This window comes from Electrophorus electricus, chromosome 15 (genome assembly GCF_013358815.1).
Source record: "Electrophorus electricus isolate fEleEle1 chromosome 15, fEleEle1.pri, whole genome shotgun sequence".
In the NCBI taxonomy this organism is placed as follows: Eukaryota; Metazoa; Chordata; class Actinopteri; order Gymnotiformes; family Gymnotidae; genus Electrophorus; species Electrophorus electricus.
This window is the reverse complement of record NC_049549.1, coordinates 18,440,679-18,456,716: the sequence shown is the minus strand read 5'-3', so window position 1 is coordinate 18,456,716 and position 16,038 is coordinate 18,440,679. Positions and strand designations below refer to the sequence as shown.

Sequence of the window (16,038 nt, the reverse complement as noted above, 5' to 3'; positions counted from 1 at the left end):
ATTAACACTAAAAATATGTTGTCTTGTATTATTCAAAATATTTAAAAGGTGATTTTACTTGAGGTCACTAACCTATATATTTATAATTTACTTTAAATTGCCATGTTTAACAGAATAGTTTATAAGCAATTCCAGCATTTCTGTCAGTCTTGTAGGTGTGAAGACGGAGAGGTTATTTCTCAAACAGCACCAGTATGTCACACTGGACATCCAAGGGCACACACGTCTGGAAGACTCTTCTGTAGTCTAATCATACAGCTCAGTAACCTCACATCTTCAAGGGTATGGTTTGAATTAAGAGGTTTTTTAATCACAAGATACTTTTAGCAAACAAACATTTTAAAACTCAGAATTTTATTATATTTTCTAGCTGGCAGCATGGAAAATAGGATATAGAAATAGAAGCGGAAGCTGTGCCAAAAGGAAATTTGACAAATGAAAGGCAATGTTAGAGACTTTTAATTTTAACAATGTTTTTCGTTATTAAAGAATGCACAATATAAACATGGTTTAATTAGTCAAAAAGCACAGACAACAATTTGCATATTGATTATTATTTTTCTCATTTATGGTAATAAAATCACTAATAAACTGTATAAAAACTGTGTATGACTATTTAATACTATTATCATTAAATGCAGTGCCCGTCACTTTTTGATACTTGAACATTGCTCCCTGTAAACTAAAAAACATGCAAAAGTAAACAGACATTGGTATTATCCCACACCAGTGCCATAATCAATAACACTGAGACACTGTAAGAGATACAGCAGCATTATAGGGCACTAAAGCATTCAGCGCCATGGAGATCTCACGATTGTCCCACCCCCTCCCCAGCTGACTAGCTCCACCCTGTCCTGCAGAGAACCAATCACAAGGTTCACAATTTATTACTTATGTGATGCTGGTTGGTTCAGTTTCAGGTATATTGGATTTTCCCTTATAGGTTTGCTTTGGTACCATCATTGTTTCAGTGCAAATGTATCCTGTTATTTTTAAAATAATTCCTCCCTTTACTGACAACAGTTTGGCTGCTTCTTCTTAGAAGTTGTGTACAAGTTACTTGTGTTGCTGTTGATTTCTGTGAAAAAAATGTTAAATGATTAGGAGAAATTAGGAGCAATTATGTCATCTCTGAGGATCTCAAAAATATAACAGCATAATAACTTATCTAAAATATAAGAACTCTCCCTGAATCTACAATGAAACTCAGCATTGATGTTATAACTATATAGGACCAGATAAAGCTATCAGTCCAGACCAGATTTGCAGAAGTGTATATCATAATAATCAATTTGGCAGCAGGTGTGATGAGTAGCAGTAGTGTAAATATCAGAGTGACTGAATATTGCTTTATTAAAGCCTTCGGGGACTACAATCCATTTGGTCACTGAACTGACGGGCTGAGGTAGCGTTACTCACTGACAACGTCCCCGATGCGTCTGGAGCCACTTTTCTCCAGCTCTGCCAGCACGTTGGCCTCGAACGTCAAACAAGCCACACGGAAGAAAAATTCTCTCACGTTCTCCCCTAGAGGCACCAGCACGGTTCAGATTATCTTAGCATGATCGGCAAAACATTTAAATGCAAAACATCACTGAGCAGATTTTCTCAGGGACAACTGAAGGAAGGTGTCTCCTGAGCATAAAGCCTAAACCCAAAACTGAATAATACTCAACGGCAAATAACTGGAATATTTTGAACACCAGACACATGATAGTTTGAATTTTCTATCAAATATTTAAATCTTTTCATTATTTTCTCTTTGTTTACAGGAAGAATTCCCTGCCCCCCCTCACCACAGTGGTGAGCAGTAGTGAGCAGTGGTGAGCAAATGGTGTCACATGTCTCAGGAGGGCAGTTTTTTTTAGCTTTTGTTAATTTTCTGACCAATTTGTTGTTATTATCATTAATTGTAATAGTCATAAAGTTAATTTGTGTTTGGCCCTTGGAGACTCACCAGTAAAGAAGAGAGACTCACCTGACAAAGCAGAGAGAGACTCATGCAGAGAGACTCACCAGACAAAGCGGAAAGAAACTCACGGAGAGAGACTCACACAGAGAGACTCACCAGTCAATGCGGAGAGAGACTCACCAGACAAAGCGGAGAGAGACTCAGCACTCAAAGCAGAGAGAGACTCACCAGTAAAGAAGAGAGAGACTCACCAGTCAAAGCGGAGAGAGACTCACCAGTCAAAGCGGAGAGAGACTCACCAGTCAAAGCGGAGAGAGACTCACCAGTCAAAGCGGAGAGAGACTCACCAGTCAAAGCGGAGAGAGACTCACGTAGAGACTCACCAGTCAAAGCGGAGAGAGACTCACGCAGAGAGACTCACCAGTCAAAGCGGACACAGCCCAGTACTCTGCTTTGATGTCTCCAGCTACTTTGATGGCGTCCTGTTCGATGAGGGAATACTGAGCTGGGGACTGAGGAACAGATAGAAAAGGCTGATGTGAACAGAACAGATGTGATTATTGCAGTCACATATTAAATCTCAAAATAGAAATATTATATATAGGGTTAAATATAAATATATACTGTACATTTGCTTTTTACTTAAAAGTGCAACTAAGGTCTGCAGTTATTACTCTAAGTTGTCATTTTTAAACATTTATAAGAAGTTAAGAAAAGGTCGAGTAGTCTCATACAACACACACTCACACTCATATCTTTCTTTGTGCCAACGAGGAAGAGTTGCACACTGGTAGCGTCATTCTCTCTCAGAGCATCCTCCAGCCACTGCCTGGAAAAGACAACATGTTCCATGAAATACTTTAAAATATATTAAATACATGTTCAATGAAATACTTTAATATTAAAAACATGTTCCATGAAATACTTTAAAATATATTAAATACATGTTCAATAAAATACTTTAATATTAAAGACATGTTCCATGAAATGCTTTAAAATATATTAAATACATGTTCCATGAAATGCTTTAAAATATATTAAATACATGTTCCATGAAATACTTTAAAATATATTAAATACATTTTCCATGAAATGCTTTAAAGTCTATTAAATACATGTTCCATGAAATGCTTCAAAATACATTAAATACATGTTCAATGAAATACTTTAATATTAAAGACATGTTCCATGAAATACTTCAATATATATTAAAGACATGTTCCATGAAATGCTTTAAAATATATTAAATACATGTTCCATGAAATACTTTAATATTAAAGACATGTTCAATGAAATACTTTAAAATATATTAAAGACATGTTCCATGAAATGCTTCAAAATACATTAAATACGTTCAATGAAATACTTTAATAGTAAAGACATGTTCAATGAAATACTTTAATATATATTAAAGACATGTTCCATGAAATGCTTTAAAATATATTAAAGACATGCTCCATGAAATACTTTAATATTAAAGACATGTTCCATGAAATACTTTAATATATTTTAAAGACGTATGTGTGCTCCAGTACTTTTAAATGTCTTTTAGGTATTAATGAATTTATTTAAGTGATGTGACATACCTGGTATGTTGAAGTGAGGCCACGTCATTCAAATCAAAAACGATTATTATGGCTGAAAAACAGATATGAATGTTGAGAGAGCGATGGCACTGTTGCCATAGTGATGAAAACATTATGAATGTTGAGAGGATGGCACTGTTGCCATAGTGATGAAAAGTACAACTGAGGCCAAACATCACAGAACCCAAGTAAATAAAGCAAATTACTGTGACGATATCAATCAGGAAGAAGATAATAACATTATTAAACCACAGTGTTACAACCCCAGTAGATGAACTCATATCCTGTTAGTCTGAGTAGTGTAGTTATAAACGCATATCCTGTTACTGTGAGAAGTGTAGTTATAAACTCATATCCTGTTAGTATTAGAGTCCAAAAATCAGAGTCCTCAAACAGCTCAAACCCTAAGAAACACAAGCAAAGTTCAAAAGGGCAAATCCAAAACCCACAGCAGAGAGCAGATCAGGTCAGATCCCAGCTGGAACAGGCACGGGGAACCCCACTCACCTCGGAAATACTTCACAAAGAAGCCACGGGACACAGGGATAGAAATACACCATGTGAAATTGAAAATGGGTGCAAACGTTCAGTACTCTGGGGATGGTGATTTAGGAAGCAGGAGCTGATTAGTGGAAACAGGTGGTGTGTTCTCCACCTCTCGAGCCAGGGGACGTTGGGAAATGGAGTTTGGAGCTGCAGAACCAGTGTGTGTAAACATGTCTGACTTCTCAGTGATTCGACTGTTATTTGGTACAAGTACTTTTAAATTTGGATGGTGTTAGAAGTGGGAGGGTTAACATTAGTAACAGATGACATTCTTCTTAGCCCCTGTCATGATGCCTCCTGGTTCTGCAGCTCCAAACTCCATTTCCAGCATCCCCTGGCTCGACAAGGTGGAGAACACACCACTGTATCCACCAATCAGCTCCTGCTTCCTAAATCACCATCCCCCGAGTACTGAACGTTTGCACTCGTTTTTCAATTTCACCTGGTGTATTTCTATCCGTGTGTCCCGTGGCTTCTTTGTGAAGTATTTCCTAGGTGACTGGGGTTCCCGTGCCTGTTCCGGATGGAATCTGACCTGATCCACTCTTTGCTGTGGGTTTTGGATTTGCCCTTTTGAATTTTGCCTGTGTTTCTCAGGGTTTGACCTGTTTGGGGACTCCTATTATTGGACTCTGGTGATTCTCTGGATGTCCCCCTGGGTTTTTCATTTTGTCTTGGCTTTGACCTCTGCTTGTAATGTGACGAGTTTGAACTGCCCTCATTCATCTAAGGATTCATAGTTTATATTTGTTGGCGAGCACCTGCCTGATTCTTCCCCGTAACCCCTACTCCTCCAAGTACTCCTCTGCTACTCCTCTGCTACTTCTCCAGTACTCCTCTGCTACTCCTCCAGTACTCCTCCGCTACTCCTCCAGTACTCTCCAGTACTCCTCTGCTACTCCTCCAGTACTTATCCGCTACTCCTACCCCCATTCCTCCCTACTCCTCTCATACTCAAGCCTGCTCCTGTCTGCCACACGCTGGCCAGGCAGGGAGCACACTTGGAGCCTGTACACTGAGGATATGAGTGCACGCTGTACTGGATAAAACACACTGCACACTTTATTAGATATTATTGTAATTGATTATAAGTGATTGTATCATTTCTAACTGAATACAATCACTTCCCTGTGTCCGTCAGTAGTATGTGACTGTTGTCCTGTAGCCACACAGACACACACACACACACACTAACCCTGTGCTCCTCGGTAGTACGTGGATGCGATGCACTTGAACCTCTCCTGACCCGCAGTGTCCCATCTACAGAAAGAAGGAACACACCTGGTCAAGTAATAGTTCAAGGGCTTTATAAGATGCGGGAATGTGACACACACACACACTCACACACACATACTCACACACACACTCACACACACACAAACATACACACACTCACACACACACAAACACGCACTCGCACACACACACGCACTCGCACACACACGCACTCGCACACACGCGCACTCGCACACACGCACACTCGCACACACGCACACTCGCACACACGCACACTCGCACACACGCACACTCGCACACACTCACACACACATACACACACACACTAGCTGATACTTACAGCTGGAGGCTAAAGGGGACTCCCAGCACTTCAAATCTTTCCATCTCAAAGTCCACTCCAATGGTGGCTTTGTAATTTTTGTCAAAGACATCTTTACAAAATCTAACAGAAAGAAAGAAATGTGTAAGAAACTGAATTGGCTTTGAAACCACTGAGAAGAAGGATTTCGCTCAGCAAGTCTGACTCATTGTGGGTAAAGATTAATCAAACTTCACTCCGTAAATCCCTTACCTATTAATCAAACAGGTTTTCCCCACTGCCAGGTCACCAACTACAATAACTTTGGAGATTTTAAATCTACTGGACAAAAAACAAGAGGACAGAAAGAGAGTGAGGGGAGAGCTAACTACAACATTCTATCAAGCACTGAACTATCCAGAAGAACCATGTTAAGAAAACACGTCCAATTGCACATTAGAAGAGCGTGCTGGCGACAGCGTTCAGACCCCGGCCTGGGCGCCCTGTGCAGCTTACAGAGTTGTGTTCTCTCTTCCCCAGCAAATAAACACTTACATAATAATTCATGAATAATAATGACTTCATAATTACACAATGAACTTGGACCAGCAAACAAAGAAAACAAAAGTGCAGTGCACTGGATCACTAGAACTGGAAAAGCACTGGAAGACACTGTGGACAGTACCACACTGTACCTCACCCCCACTGTATCAGATCCCACTGACCCCACTCTACCAGACCTCAATCTACCACACCCCACTGTACCACACCCCCCTGAACCTCACCCCACTGTATCAGGTCCCACTACCAGACCTCTCTACCACACCCCACTGTACCAGTGCCCACTGTACCACACCCCACTGTATCAGATCCCACTGACCCCACTCTACCAGACCTCAATCTACCACACCCCACTGTACCACACCCCCTGAACCCTCACCCCAGTGTATCAGGTCCCACTACAGACCTCTCTACCACACCCACTGTACCAGTGCCCACTGTACCACACCCACTGTATCAGATCCCACTGACCCCACTCTACCAGACCGTCAATCTACCCACCCCACTGTACCACACCCCACTGAACCTCACCCCACTGTATCAGGTCCCACTACCAGACCTCTCTACCACACCCCACTGTACAGTGCCCACTGTACCACACCCCACTGTATCAGATCCACTGACCCCACTCTACCAGACCTCAATCTACCACACCCCACTGTACCACACCCCACTGAACCTCACCCCACTGTATCAGATCCCACTGACCCCACTCTACCAGACCTCAATCTACCACACCCCACTGTACCAGTGCCCACTGTACCACACCCCACTGTATCAGATCCCACTGACCCCACTCTACCAGACCTCAATCTACCACACCCCACTGTACCACACCCCCTGAACCTCACCCCAGTGTATCAGGTCCCACTACCAGACCTCTCTACCACACCCCACTGTACCAGTGCCCACTGTACTGAGAGACACTGCTGTAAACATGAGAAACTCACCCCACTGTGCCAGTCCTCTGCTCTTGGCAGGCTGTTCTCACCTTGGCATGGAAGTCACTGGCTGTGTGTAAAGCAGCAGCTCTATTAAAACACTAGAGCACAAAGAAATGGAGAGTTAGCACAGAAGCACAGGAAAGATAGAGGTCATTAGGAAAGGCAAGAGACAAAAGAGGCATGTCTGTTGAGAGTGCACAAAATTGAAGTACTTTTATTTTGAAACAGTTAAGGTACCAGGTAAATTGATGTAAAGTACTTTTATTTTGAAACAGGTACCTGGTAAAATGTGTTTAAGGATTGTACACATATGCATTTTGTGATGCCTGAACTGAGCTTCAACAAAGCTAAAAACTGGGATGCCAAGGGTTCTATTTTCCATCCTGCTACCAGACGGTGGAATGAACTTCACTGGCTGTCCAGACAGCAGAGTCCCTTGCAGTCTATTGGTGGAATATTTAAATGATGACTCACCCTGCTCTTATGTTGACTAACTCTAGTACTTATTGTTTATTACACTGACTGATGTCTGTTACAGAGCTTATATGTCTTTTGCACTTCTAGTCATCAGCAGCGATCCCTGTACCTCTACAGTATTCTAGTTCATTGGTATATTGGACTGTAACCTACTGTACTGTACTAGGATATATTCTATGAGTAAATGACAAAGCACTTTTGTAAGTTGCTCTGGATAAGAGCGTCTGCTAAATGCTGTAAATGTAAATGTCAAGTGGAGTATTATACATGACACAAATGTAGCTAAACATCATTTCCAAAATAGGTATATAGTGTTTTCCCAGAGAACATCTTCCTCAGCACTATGAAAGCGGAAGTGTTTCATAAACTGTTTAGATGAACATCCACAACCTCGTGATGAACATGCTGAGGTTACCTGGGGAAGGTGCGCGATGACGCGGTCTTTACGGACAGGGGGCAGCACGCTCATGGCCACGCCGAAGTGGGAACAAAGCACGAGCCCAGTCTCTGGCCTTTGGACATGCAGTTCAAACACGAATAAAGCGAGTAAGCTACATATATATAACACTGCCGGCCAGCACACACAGATGTCCAGACCGCGACCAACTCCAGCTCAAGGACGAGGGTTCACTGTTGTCACACGTGCGCTACCATGGCGACGGCGTGTTAATCGGTTCGCGTGAAACTGCTGGTTTGCATGCTAACCCAGTCGCCCGCGCTGTAGTGCGTCCTGGGTCTGGCGTAAAGGCGCACTTTGGCTGGTTTGGGGTCCTTTAGGAGCTCTTTACAGTACAAACATCTACACATCCAGCAAGGCCAGGCACATGCCGCGAGCTTCGTCCAGCTACTAAAGGCCTGGAACGACACGAGCAGCCCTGTAACGGGAGCTCGCGGACAGCTTGTAACTGTAGTAACACTCGCGTGTGCACGTACCTGCGGCGCGACGCTTCGTCTGAAGACGCTTCGGCAGCGTGTGCCGTCAGGGCTCAGTTTCTTCTCAGAACGCGAGATTCACCGCACTGATTAAAGGGAAAAGTTTTCCAGACTCCAGCCTGCGGAAGTGCTGCGGTTGCCAACCTCAGTCTAGAGTTTTCCTACTCCCCGAAAAATGGAGAAAAGAAGGAGCTGGAAGACGGCTCCTTACTGCCCCCTAGCGCTGGTCCCCTCAACCAGCCAGTAATGTTACTGTAGGACTTCCACGTAGCTACAAAAATCCATTATTAAAATCATTATAGTTTGTTTCGTTTGTATCAGTTTTGTAGTTTTTATTTCTATATTAATTCACTTTTCTTCGAACCATAGTTTGGTTTCAGTTGTTTGGATGATTTTCAGTTTCTTTTTAGTTCTGATATATAAATTAAAACTAAAATTGATTATATATATATATATATATATATATATATATATATATATATATATAGAGAGAGAGAGAGAGAGAGAGAGAGAGAGAGAGAGAGAGATAGAGAGAGAGGGAGGGAGGGAGGGAGAGAGAGCGAGAAAGAGAAAGAGAGAGAGAGAGATTTCACAAGGTTTCATTTCATTTTCTGAGGTGACAGGGTTCATTGTAACAGGGTTGACAATTTTAGCTTCAGTCAGCTAGTAGGCTATTGGACATGGGACAGCTCTAATAAGAGTAGACTGAATTACATTCTTTGATTTTTAAAAAAATGACTAAGATAAAGATATTAGTGTTTAAATCTGATAAAAGATAGCTTTGACAAATTATAAATTGCAAAACCTTTCAGTAAAATCATCAATATCGCAGACATGCAGAGGAACCACAGATCAATCAACATGTGCCATTTACTGGAAATCATGTGACTTAACCAGAATTCTTTGGCTTGGAACAACATTCATCCACAGGCATTTCAGTTGTCTATTTTATATGTGGGTTTGGTTGGTTTTTTATGTTAACAATAATGTTAGAAGAAGGTCAGATTCGATACAAGCACTTTGCTGATGAAGGACCTCTGTCTGAAACATTGTTTTTCTGTCTGTGTATGATTCTGAATATCTCTACATCTCTTACTACAGTACACTGCAGTTACTCACCTAGAATCTTCTTCAGATTTTATATATATATATATATATATATATATATATATATATATATATATATATATATATATATATATGTGTGTTGTGTGTGTGTGTGTGTGTGTGTGTGTGTGTGTGTGTATATATATATATATATATATATATATATATATATATATATAAACTCTGTCACCTCAAAAAACAGTGATTAGACAAACTCTCTTTGGTATGGCTGCATGACAATAATCAACTGTAAGATAATTATTATAACATGATTCTTATGAACTTATAAACAATAGGATCAGAGCTACTGTAAGCATATGAATGAATGTCCCTTACAATCTTTGGGTAAAACTGGAAAATTAAAAGATTTAAATAATTTTGTTGTTGCTATAATTAAAAAAACAAATTATTTATTAAGTATCTATATCAATAAGATGTTCATCATATATAAAGTAAATTTTATTAATGGCATTAAAAAGGCATTAATGGAAACATGGCATAAAAAACAAAAGTTCAGGTGATCTTCTGTTTACACATATACAGTATTACACACAGTGTTTTTGTTTTGGTGAAGTAAACGGTCTTGACCACATCTTGTCCTTGACATTTCATGCAATACTTGTCAGTCATGCAGATGTGGTCAGAATGTCAGTGCCCAGTGTGCAGTGCTTTTACTGAGTATGTGAAGGTAACATTTTAAAGCATTAAAACATTTTGAGAGCCTCATTCTCAGTCCTCAGAAGAGTTTGGTGGTTTCCCGCCTGTTTCAGCTCATCATCTAACCGCCAGGATTAGTAGATGGGTCAGGAACATCACTTGTTCTGCCCTTAAACAACAGCTGCACTTCACTAGGTTGTATGAGTATTTAATTAGTATTTCTAAACACTCCACATATTTGCCAAAACACTAATATTAAAACACTAATATTAAGTCCTAATAACTGTATAAACAAAGTGGCGTTAACAAGTGGCTACTCATTTATCCCAGTTTGGATAGTTCAAGCTAAATGTTCAATACTGTAACTGAATCTTTGGCAGAATTCATTTAAATGGTTAAAATGAACAATTTTGGCTGTGTGATTTCATCCGTTCACTTCATGGCATAATTGAACATGAACGCAAAACCATCTTTACAACCCGCAGAGAGGCAGGCAGAGTTTGGAACTGGTCCTGATCCATGAAGTGAATCAAAACTGTCATTGGGAAGGTTCTCTGGGGTACACAGAGGCTTTTCTGGGGCATCTACATTTCATCCTACATTATTTATCAATTTGTTTACAGCCAAGACATTGGCAACACAGCTCACCACGACAGATTAGACATTAAACGTGACCACACAGCGCTGGAGCCGAGAATGGCGACCGTAGGCAGTTCGAGGCAGCTCGAGGCAGTTAGAGGCAGTTTGAGGCTTTCTCACGATAAACACTTATACCAGTGACCTGGGCTACACCAAACCATCTCCACCATCAAAGCAGACGCCATCACTGGCATTGAGTTCAGGTTCACTCAAGACCTTCCAGGAACATTCAGTCTTTGAGGAAGTCGGAGAAGCCATTGCTGCTGGTTGCGTTCCTCTCAAGGCGGGCGTACCCACTGGGGAAGAAATCGGCCCTCAGAAGCCTGTAGAAGTAAATGAGGATGATGATGTCCATAAGGAGCACTGTGCCTAGGAAGTAGGCAGCGTGGTCCAGCCAGGAGTAGTTCCACAGGAGGTACCAGGTGAGGTAGAACTGCGTGCCCAGCCGGAAGGTGACGTAGGTGAGGAGGTTGAGGAGCTTGTTGATGCGGTAGACAGTGGAAGCTCGCGCCTCCGCTAGCTTCAGGAGCAGACGCGTGTGTAGCGTCACGCTGTTGATCTCCACCAGCAGAGCGATGACGGCTCCACCCACGTATCGCCGCGTGTAGAGAGCATACAGGAAACACCACAGCACCTGTGGGTTACAGACATGGGCTGAGGCAACGGCGTGCTCAGCTGAGGACAGTAATGCTCATATCTGAGTGCTGGTGTAGGTCTGTGGAAGTCTGAAATCAAAGGACCTTCCTGTTCAGATGCTGGCAGACAACTAGGGACCTCAGTCATGTCCTGTCTTACACTGACTTCTACTGGGCTTACAGCTGTCTGCATAAGGACTCAACACTCAACCACCTCAACAGTCAACTACCCCAACACTCAACCGCCCCAACAGTCAACTACCAGTAAGGTTTAAAAACCTTTCTCTAACTATAAATGATCATGTTTTTAAATGGGTATTTCACTGTCTGCTGTAAACTAAATGCAACTCACCAAGAAGTGATGGAGCAGGAATTCCCATGATCCTTTGGCATGTCCAGAAAATATAATATCACCGGTATCTTGTACAAAGTACCCTGTGAGAACAAGCACCCAAGATCAGTTCACAGAATAGCTACAGGCAGAATACCTACAGGCAGAATACCTACAGACAGAGTACCTACTTCTTCTACCAGTAAATGTCACCTTTTTGCAGGTGCGGTATGTTGACTCAGGTATAAATGCACGTTATGCATAATGTGTTGAATTCTGTCCACAGCAGGACTTTAGCTGTCTTCATCTGGCAAACCCAACTGTTTAATAATACAGGAGACAGTTCACCTGGAACTTTCACAGTTCACACTTTCACAGTTTCTCTCTCTTTTCAAGTGGATCTCTCAGAAACATAATGCACAGTTAAGACAATAAGCAGTTCACATCCAGTGTAGCACCAGAGTGGTTACAGGGTTTGTTACTGACCTGATGAGACACAGATGAGCAGGTATGAGATTGGCGTGGAATAGGAGTGGAGGTCCTTTAGCATCTCTGGACAAACGATCACACTGCAAGACAATTACCCATGACCCTAATGATATGACTCTTCCTTGTATTTTTTGTCTTGTCTGTTTATTGTAGCTGGTAATTTCTTTATCTTTAGCTGGATGGCTCAGTTATGGGTGTTTGTATTCTCCTCTGTTCTCAGAGCACTTATGATGGCAATAAAATTGCCTTCCAAAACTACACTACAGTTACTATAAGACACCCTGTGTTTCCTTCACAGCTCAAATGGTTTTAGTGCATTCAGCTACAGTTTATGTTTTAGGTAGGCTGCTACAGAATGCTAAAAGTTAAAACAGCTTTCACCATTTGTGGAAATATTGTATTTCACTGTCAAATAGCTCTAAATAGTTTTAGTTTTAAATAGTTTTAAATAGCTCTCCTTTGTTTAACCCATGTGCAAATGTATTTTCTACAGTCTGCTGGGTTTTGGTTTTGCAAGCCTGTATTTGCAATTTTCTCTTAGCCAAGAGTGGAATGACATTCCCAGAATACTCTTTAAATCTTCCTGCTTCATTCCAAACCAGTCCCTAAAACTCCTTGTGCACAGCAAGGCCCTTACTTATGAAATCATCAGATGCACGAGAGGACAGTCTCACCCACCAGGTGGCGGCCCAGGGGCCCGTGACCAGCGAGTGGGCCAAAGACAGGCAGAGGTTCCTCCACTTCCAGGCACAAAGCGGGTTGCGCTCCACCACTCTGGGCGGCGGCGTGAGACTATACAGCAGGCGGTGAACAGCCCTGAAGACGAGCGCGAAGGCAACCACAGAAAGGGCAGGGTGGCTGTGCAGACGCAGCCATGTTCCCTCCATCTTCTCCCTCCCTCCCTCCGTCCCCTCGGCTGGTTTGGCTCTCTGGCGCCCTCTGTCTGCTCCTTATGTTCTTACGGTCTTAAGCCTGCCTGCCTCTTCTGTATCATGGTTGGTTTGCTTGTGTAGGTTTGCAGGAGCTCTAGTGGGCGGAGCCCTGCTGCTCCGCCCCCTGCCCTGTGGGCTGTTGCTGTCGCTGCCACTGCTGGTTCATGGCGAGGCCTCCTCAACAGCTACCGCCCTCCGCTGTTTCCCCCGGCGACGGGAGAGTCTTGCTCTCTGAACTGGCCCTTCAGAATTCCAAGCATTCTTTGTTATCCCCCTCTTAACTGATGCATAGTTGTTTTGTTGGAGGAGAGGAGAGGAGAAGAGAGGAGAGGAGAGGAGGGGAGGAGAGGAGGAAAGCAGAGGGGAGGAGAGGAGAGGAGGGGAGGAGTGGAAGGGAGGGGGAGAGGAGAGAAGAGGAGAGGGGAGGAGGGGAGAGGAAAGGAGGAGGGGAAGGGAGGGGGAGAGGAGAGAAGAGGAGAGGGGGGAGGGGAGAGGAGGGGAGGAGGGGGGAGGGAGGGGGAGAGGAGAGAAGAGGAGAGGGGGGAGGAGAGGAGAGGAGGGGAGGAGTGGAAGGGAGGGGGAGAGGAGAGAGAGGAGAGGGGGAGGGGAGAGGGGAGGAGGGGAGGAGGGAGAGGAGAGAAGGGAGAGGGGGAGGGAGGAGAGGAGGGAGGAGGGGAAGGAGGGGAAGCGGAGGGGAGAGGAGAGGAGAGGGGAGGGGAGGGGTGTGGCCAGTGTCCTGCCTCAGAATGCCAGAGCAGGGAGGAGCATCAACAGATTATTTAATACACAACAGAACATCTGAGCCAGAAATCTACACTCTTACCAAGCCGTGAAACCACCAGACAAAATGGCCAGTTGTTCTCACCAAACAATGTGTTGTGTGTGTGTGTCCTGTGGTGAAACTCCTGCATCACGAGACCCTTCCAGGACACTCAATTGCCCGTTTATCTTTTCCTGATTAGGACAGAGGACGTTTGTCACTTGGGTGCTGGATAGATGGGCAGGAACTGGGCTTAGCATGCTTTTGTCATGTTAATGTGATTCTAACACCCAGTTATTAAAGAGACAGAGAGATCTTGAATCTGTGTGTGGTGTGTGTGTGTGTGTGTGTGTGTGTGTGTGTGTGTGTGTGTGTGTGTGTGTGTGTGTGTATATGTGTGTGTGTGTGTGTGTGTGTATATGTGTGTGTGTGTATGTGTGTGTGTGTGTATATGTGTGTGTGTGTGTGTGTGTGTGTGTGTATATGTGTGTGTGTGTGTGTATATGTGTGCGTATATGTGTGTGTGTGTGTGTGTGTGTGTGTGTGTGTGTGTGTGTGTGTGTGTGTGTGTGTGTGTGTGTGTAATTTAAGGGAATCCTATACTCATTTCTTCTTTGTTTTGATTGTTTCCTTCTTTCCAAATCTGGACCTGCAGTGAGGGGCAGGTTTGCACAGGCTCTCCCCACACTCAACATACACAACACACTCAACACACACAACAGACTCAACACTCCCCCAACACTCAACACAAACTCAACAAAATTTCATTTTAGAAAGTCACTAAATCACTAAAAGGTTTGATTCAATTAATTGAGCTGATTATTTGTTTTGAACTGTCAGATGCAATTTGACAGATTTGAGTCATTTATAAAGACACAGGCTGTGTATGAGTCTGTGGATACAACCACAGGCTGTGTATGAGTCTGTGGATACAAAAACAGGCTATGTATGAGTCTGGATACAACCACAGGCTGTGTATGAGTCTGTGGATACAAACACAGGCTATGTATGAGTCTGGATACAACCACAGGCTGTGTATGAGTCTGTGGATACAACCACAGGCTGTGTATGAATTTGGATACAAACACAGGCTGTGTATGAGTCTGTGGATACAACCACAGGCTGTGTATGAGTCTCGATACAAACATAGGGTGTGTATGAGTCTGTGGATACAACCACAGGCTGTGTATGAGTCTCAATACAAACATAGGCTGTGTATGAGTCTGTGGATACAACCACAGGCTGCGTATGAGTCTGGATACAAACACTGGATGTGTATGAGTCTGTGTATACAACCACAGACTGTGTATGAGTCTGTGGATACAACCACAGGCTGTGTATGAGTCTCGATACAAACATAGGCTGTGTATGAGTCTGTGGATACAATCCCAGGCTGTGTATGAATCTGGATATAACCACAGGCTGTGTATGAGTCTGTGTATACAACCACAGACTGTGTATGAGTCTGTGGATACAACCACAGGCTGTATATGAGTCTGTGGATACAAACACAGGCTATGTATGAATCTGGATACAACCACAGGTTGTGCATGAGTCTGTGGATACAACTGCAGGCTGTGTATGAGTCTGTGGATACAACCACAGGCTGTGTATGAATCTGTGGATACAAACACAGGCTGTGTATGAGTCTGGATACAAACACAGGCTATGTATGAATCTGGATACAACCACAGGTTGTGCATGAGTCTGTGGATACAACTGCAGGCTGTGTATGAGTCTGTGGATACAACCACAGGCTGTGTATGAATCTGTGGATACAAACACAGGCTGTGTATGAGTCTGGATACAAACACAGGCTATGTATGAATCTGGATACAACCACAGGTTGTGCATGAGTCTGTGGATACAACTGCAGGCTGTGTATGAGTCTGTGGATACAACCACAGGCTATGTATGAGTCTGGATACAAACACAGGCTATGTATGAGTCTGAATACAACCACAGGCTGTGTATGAGTCTGTGGATACAACC

The 16,038-nt window shown here is 43.1% G+C and overlaps 2 protein-coding genes across 3 annotated transcripts; both read right to left on the bottom strand.

Annotated features, from left to right (window-relative positions):
- Window positions 1-444: 444 nt before the first annotated feature.
- Window positions 445-8,676, bottom strand: rab34a (RAB34, member RAS oncogene family a). 2 transcript variants are annotated; one of them, XM_035534077.1, is made up of 11 exons: window positions 8,497-8,676; window positions 7,979-8,075; window positions 7,093-7,184; window positions 5,855-5,923; window positions 5,624-5,725; window positions 5,243-5,307; window positions 3,502-3,553; window positions 2,663-2,744; window positions 2,337-2,427; window positions 1,423-1,530; window positions 445-1,081 (listed from the first exon to the last, which is right to left on the bottom strand). In XM_035534077.1, exons 2-11 carry the CDS (start codon window positions 8,030-8,032, stop codon window positions 1,014-1,016), a joined length of 783 nt encoding a protein of 260 aa, XP_035389970.1. In that variant the 5' UTR covers window positions 8,033-8,075; window positions 8,497-8,676; the 3' UTR covers window positions 445-1,013. The 2 variants fall into 2 exon arrangements, with proteins under 2 accessions (XP_035389970.1, XP_035389971.1); XM_035534078.1 differs by having other exon boundaries at window positions 5,855-5,920.
- Window positions 8,677-10,040: 1,364 nt separating this feature from the next.
- Window positions 10,041-13,596, bottom strand: LOC113587635 (TLC domain-containing protein 1-like). Its single transcript, XM_027026395.2, has 4 exons — window positions 13,033-13,596; window positions 12,352-12,434; window positions 11,887-11,969; window positions 10,041-11,533 (listed from the first exon to the last, which is right to left on the bottom strand). Exons 1-4 carry the CDS (start codon window positions 13,239-13,241, stop codon window positions 11,129-11,131), a joined length of 780 nt encoding a protein of 259 aa, XP_026882196.2. The 5' UTR covers window positions 13,242-13,596; the 3' UTR covers window positions 10,041-11,128.
- Window positions 13,597-16,038: the final 2,442 nt, after the last annotated feature.

Bases quoted from the DNA above. Each gene is read 5' to 3' on its own strand.
- rab34a (XM_035534077.1), bottom strand. From the start codon at position 8,032: ATGAGCGTGCTGCCCCCTGTCCGTAAAGACCGCGTCATCGCGCACCTT. The intron at 2,745-3,501 runs GTATGTCACATC...TGTCTTTTCCAG, and splicing joins GCCTCACTTCAACATACCAG to GCAGTGGCTGGAGGATGCTC. The intron at 1,531-2,336 runs GTGAGTCTCTCT...TGGTGCCTCTAG, and splicing joins GGCTGTGTCCGCTTTGACTG to GGGAGAACGTGAGAGAATTT.
- LOC113587635 (XM_027026395.2), bottom strand. From the start codon at position 13,241: ATGGAGGGAACATGGCTGCGTCTGCACAGCCACCCTGCCCTTTCTGTG. The intron at 12,435-13,032 runs GTGGGTGAGACT...ATTGTCTTGCAG, and splicing joins GGCCCCTGGGCCGCCACCTG to TGTGATCGTTTGTCCAGAGA. The intron at 11,534-11,886 runs GTGAGTTGCATT...TGTAACCCACAG, and splicing joins TCCTGCTCCATCACTTCTTG to GTGCTGTGGTGTTTCCTGTA.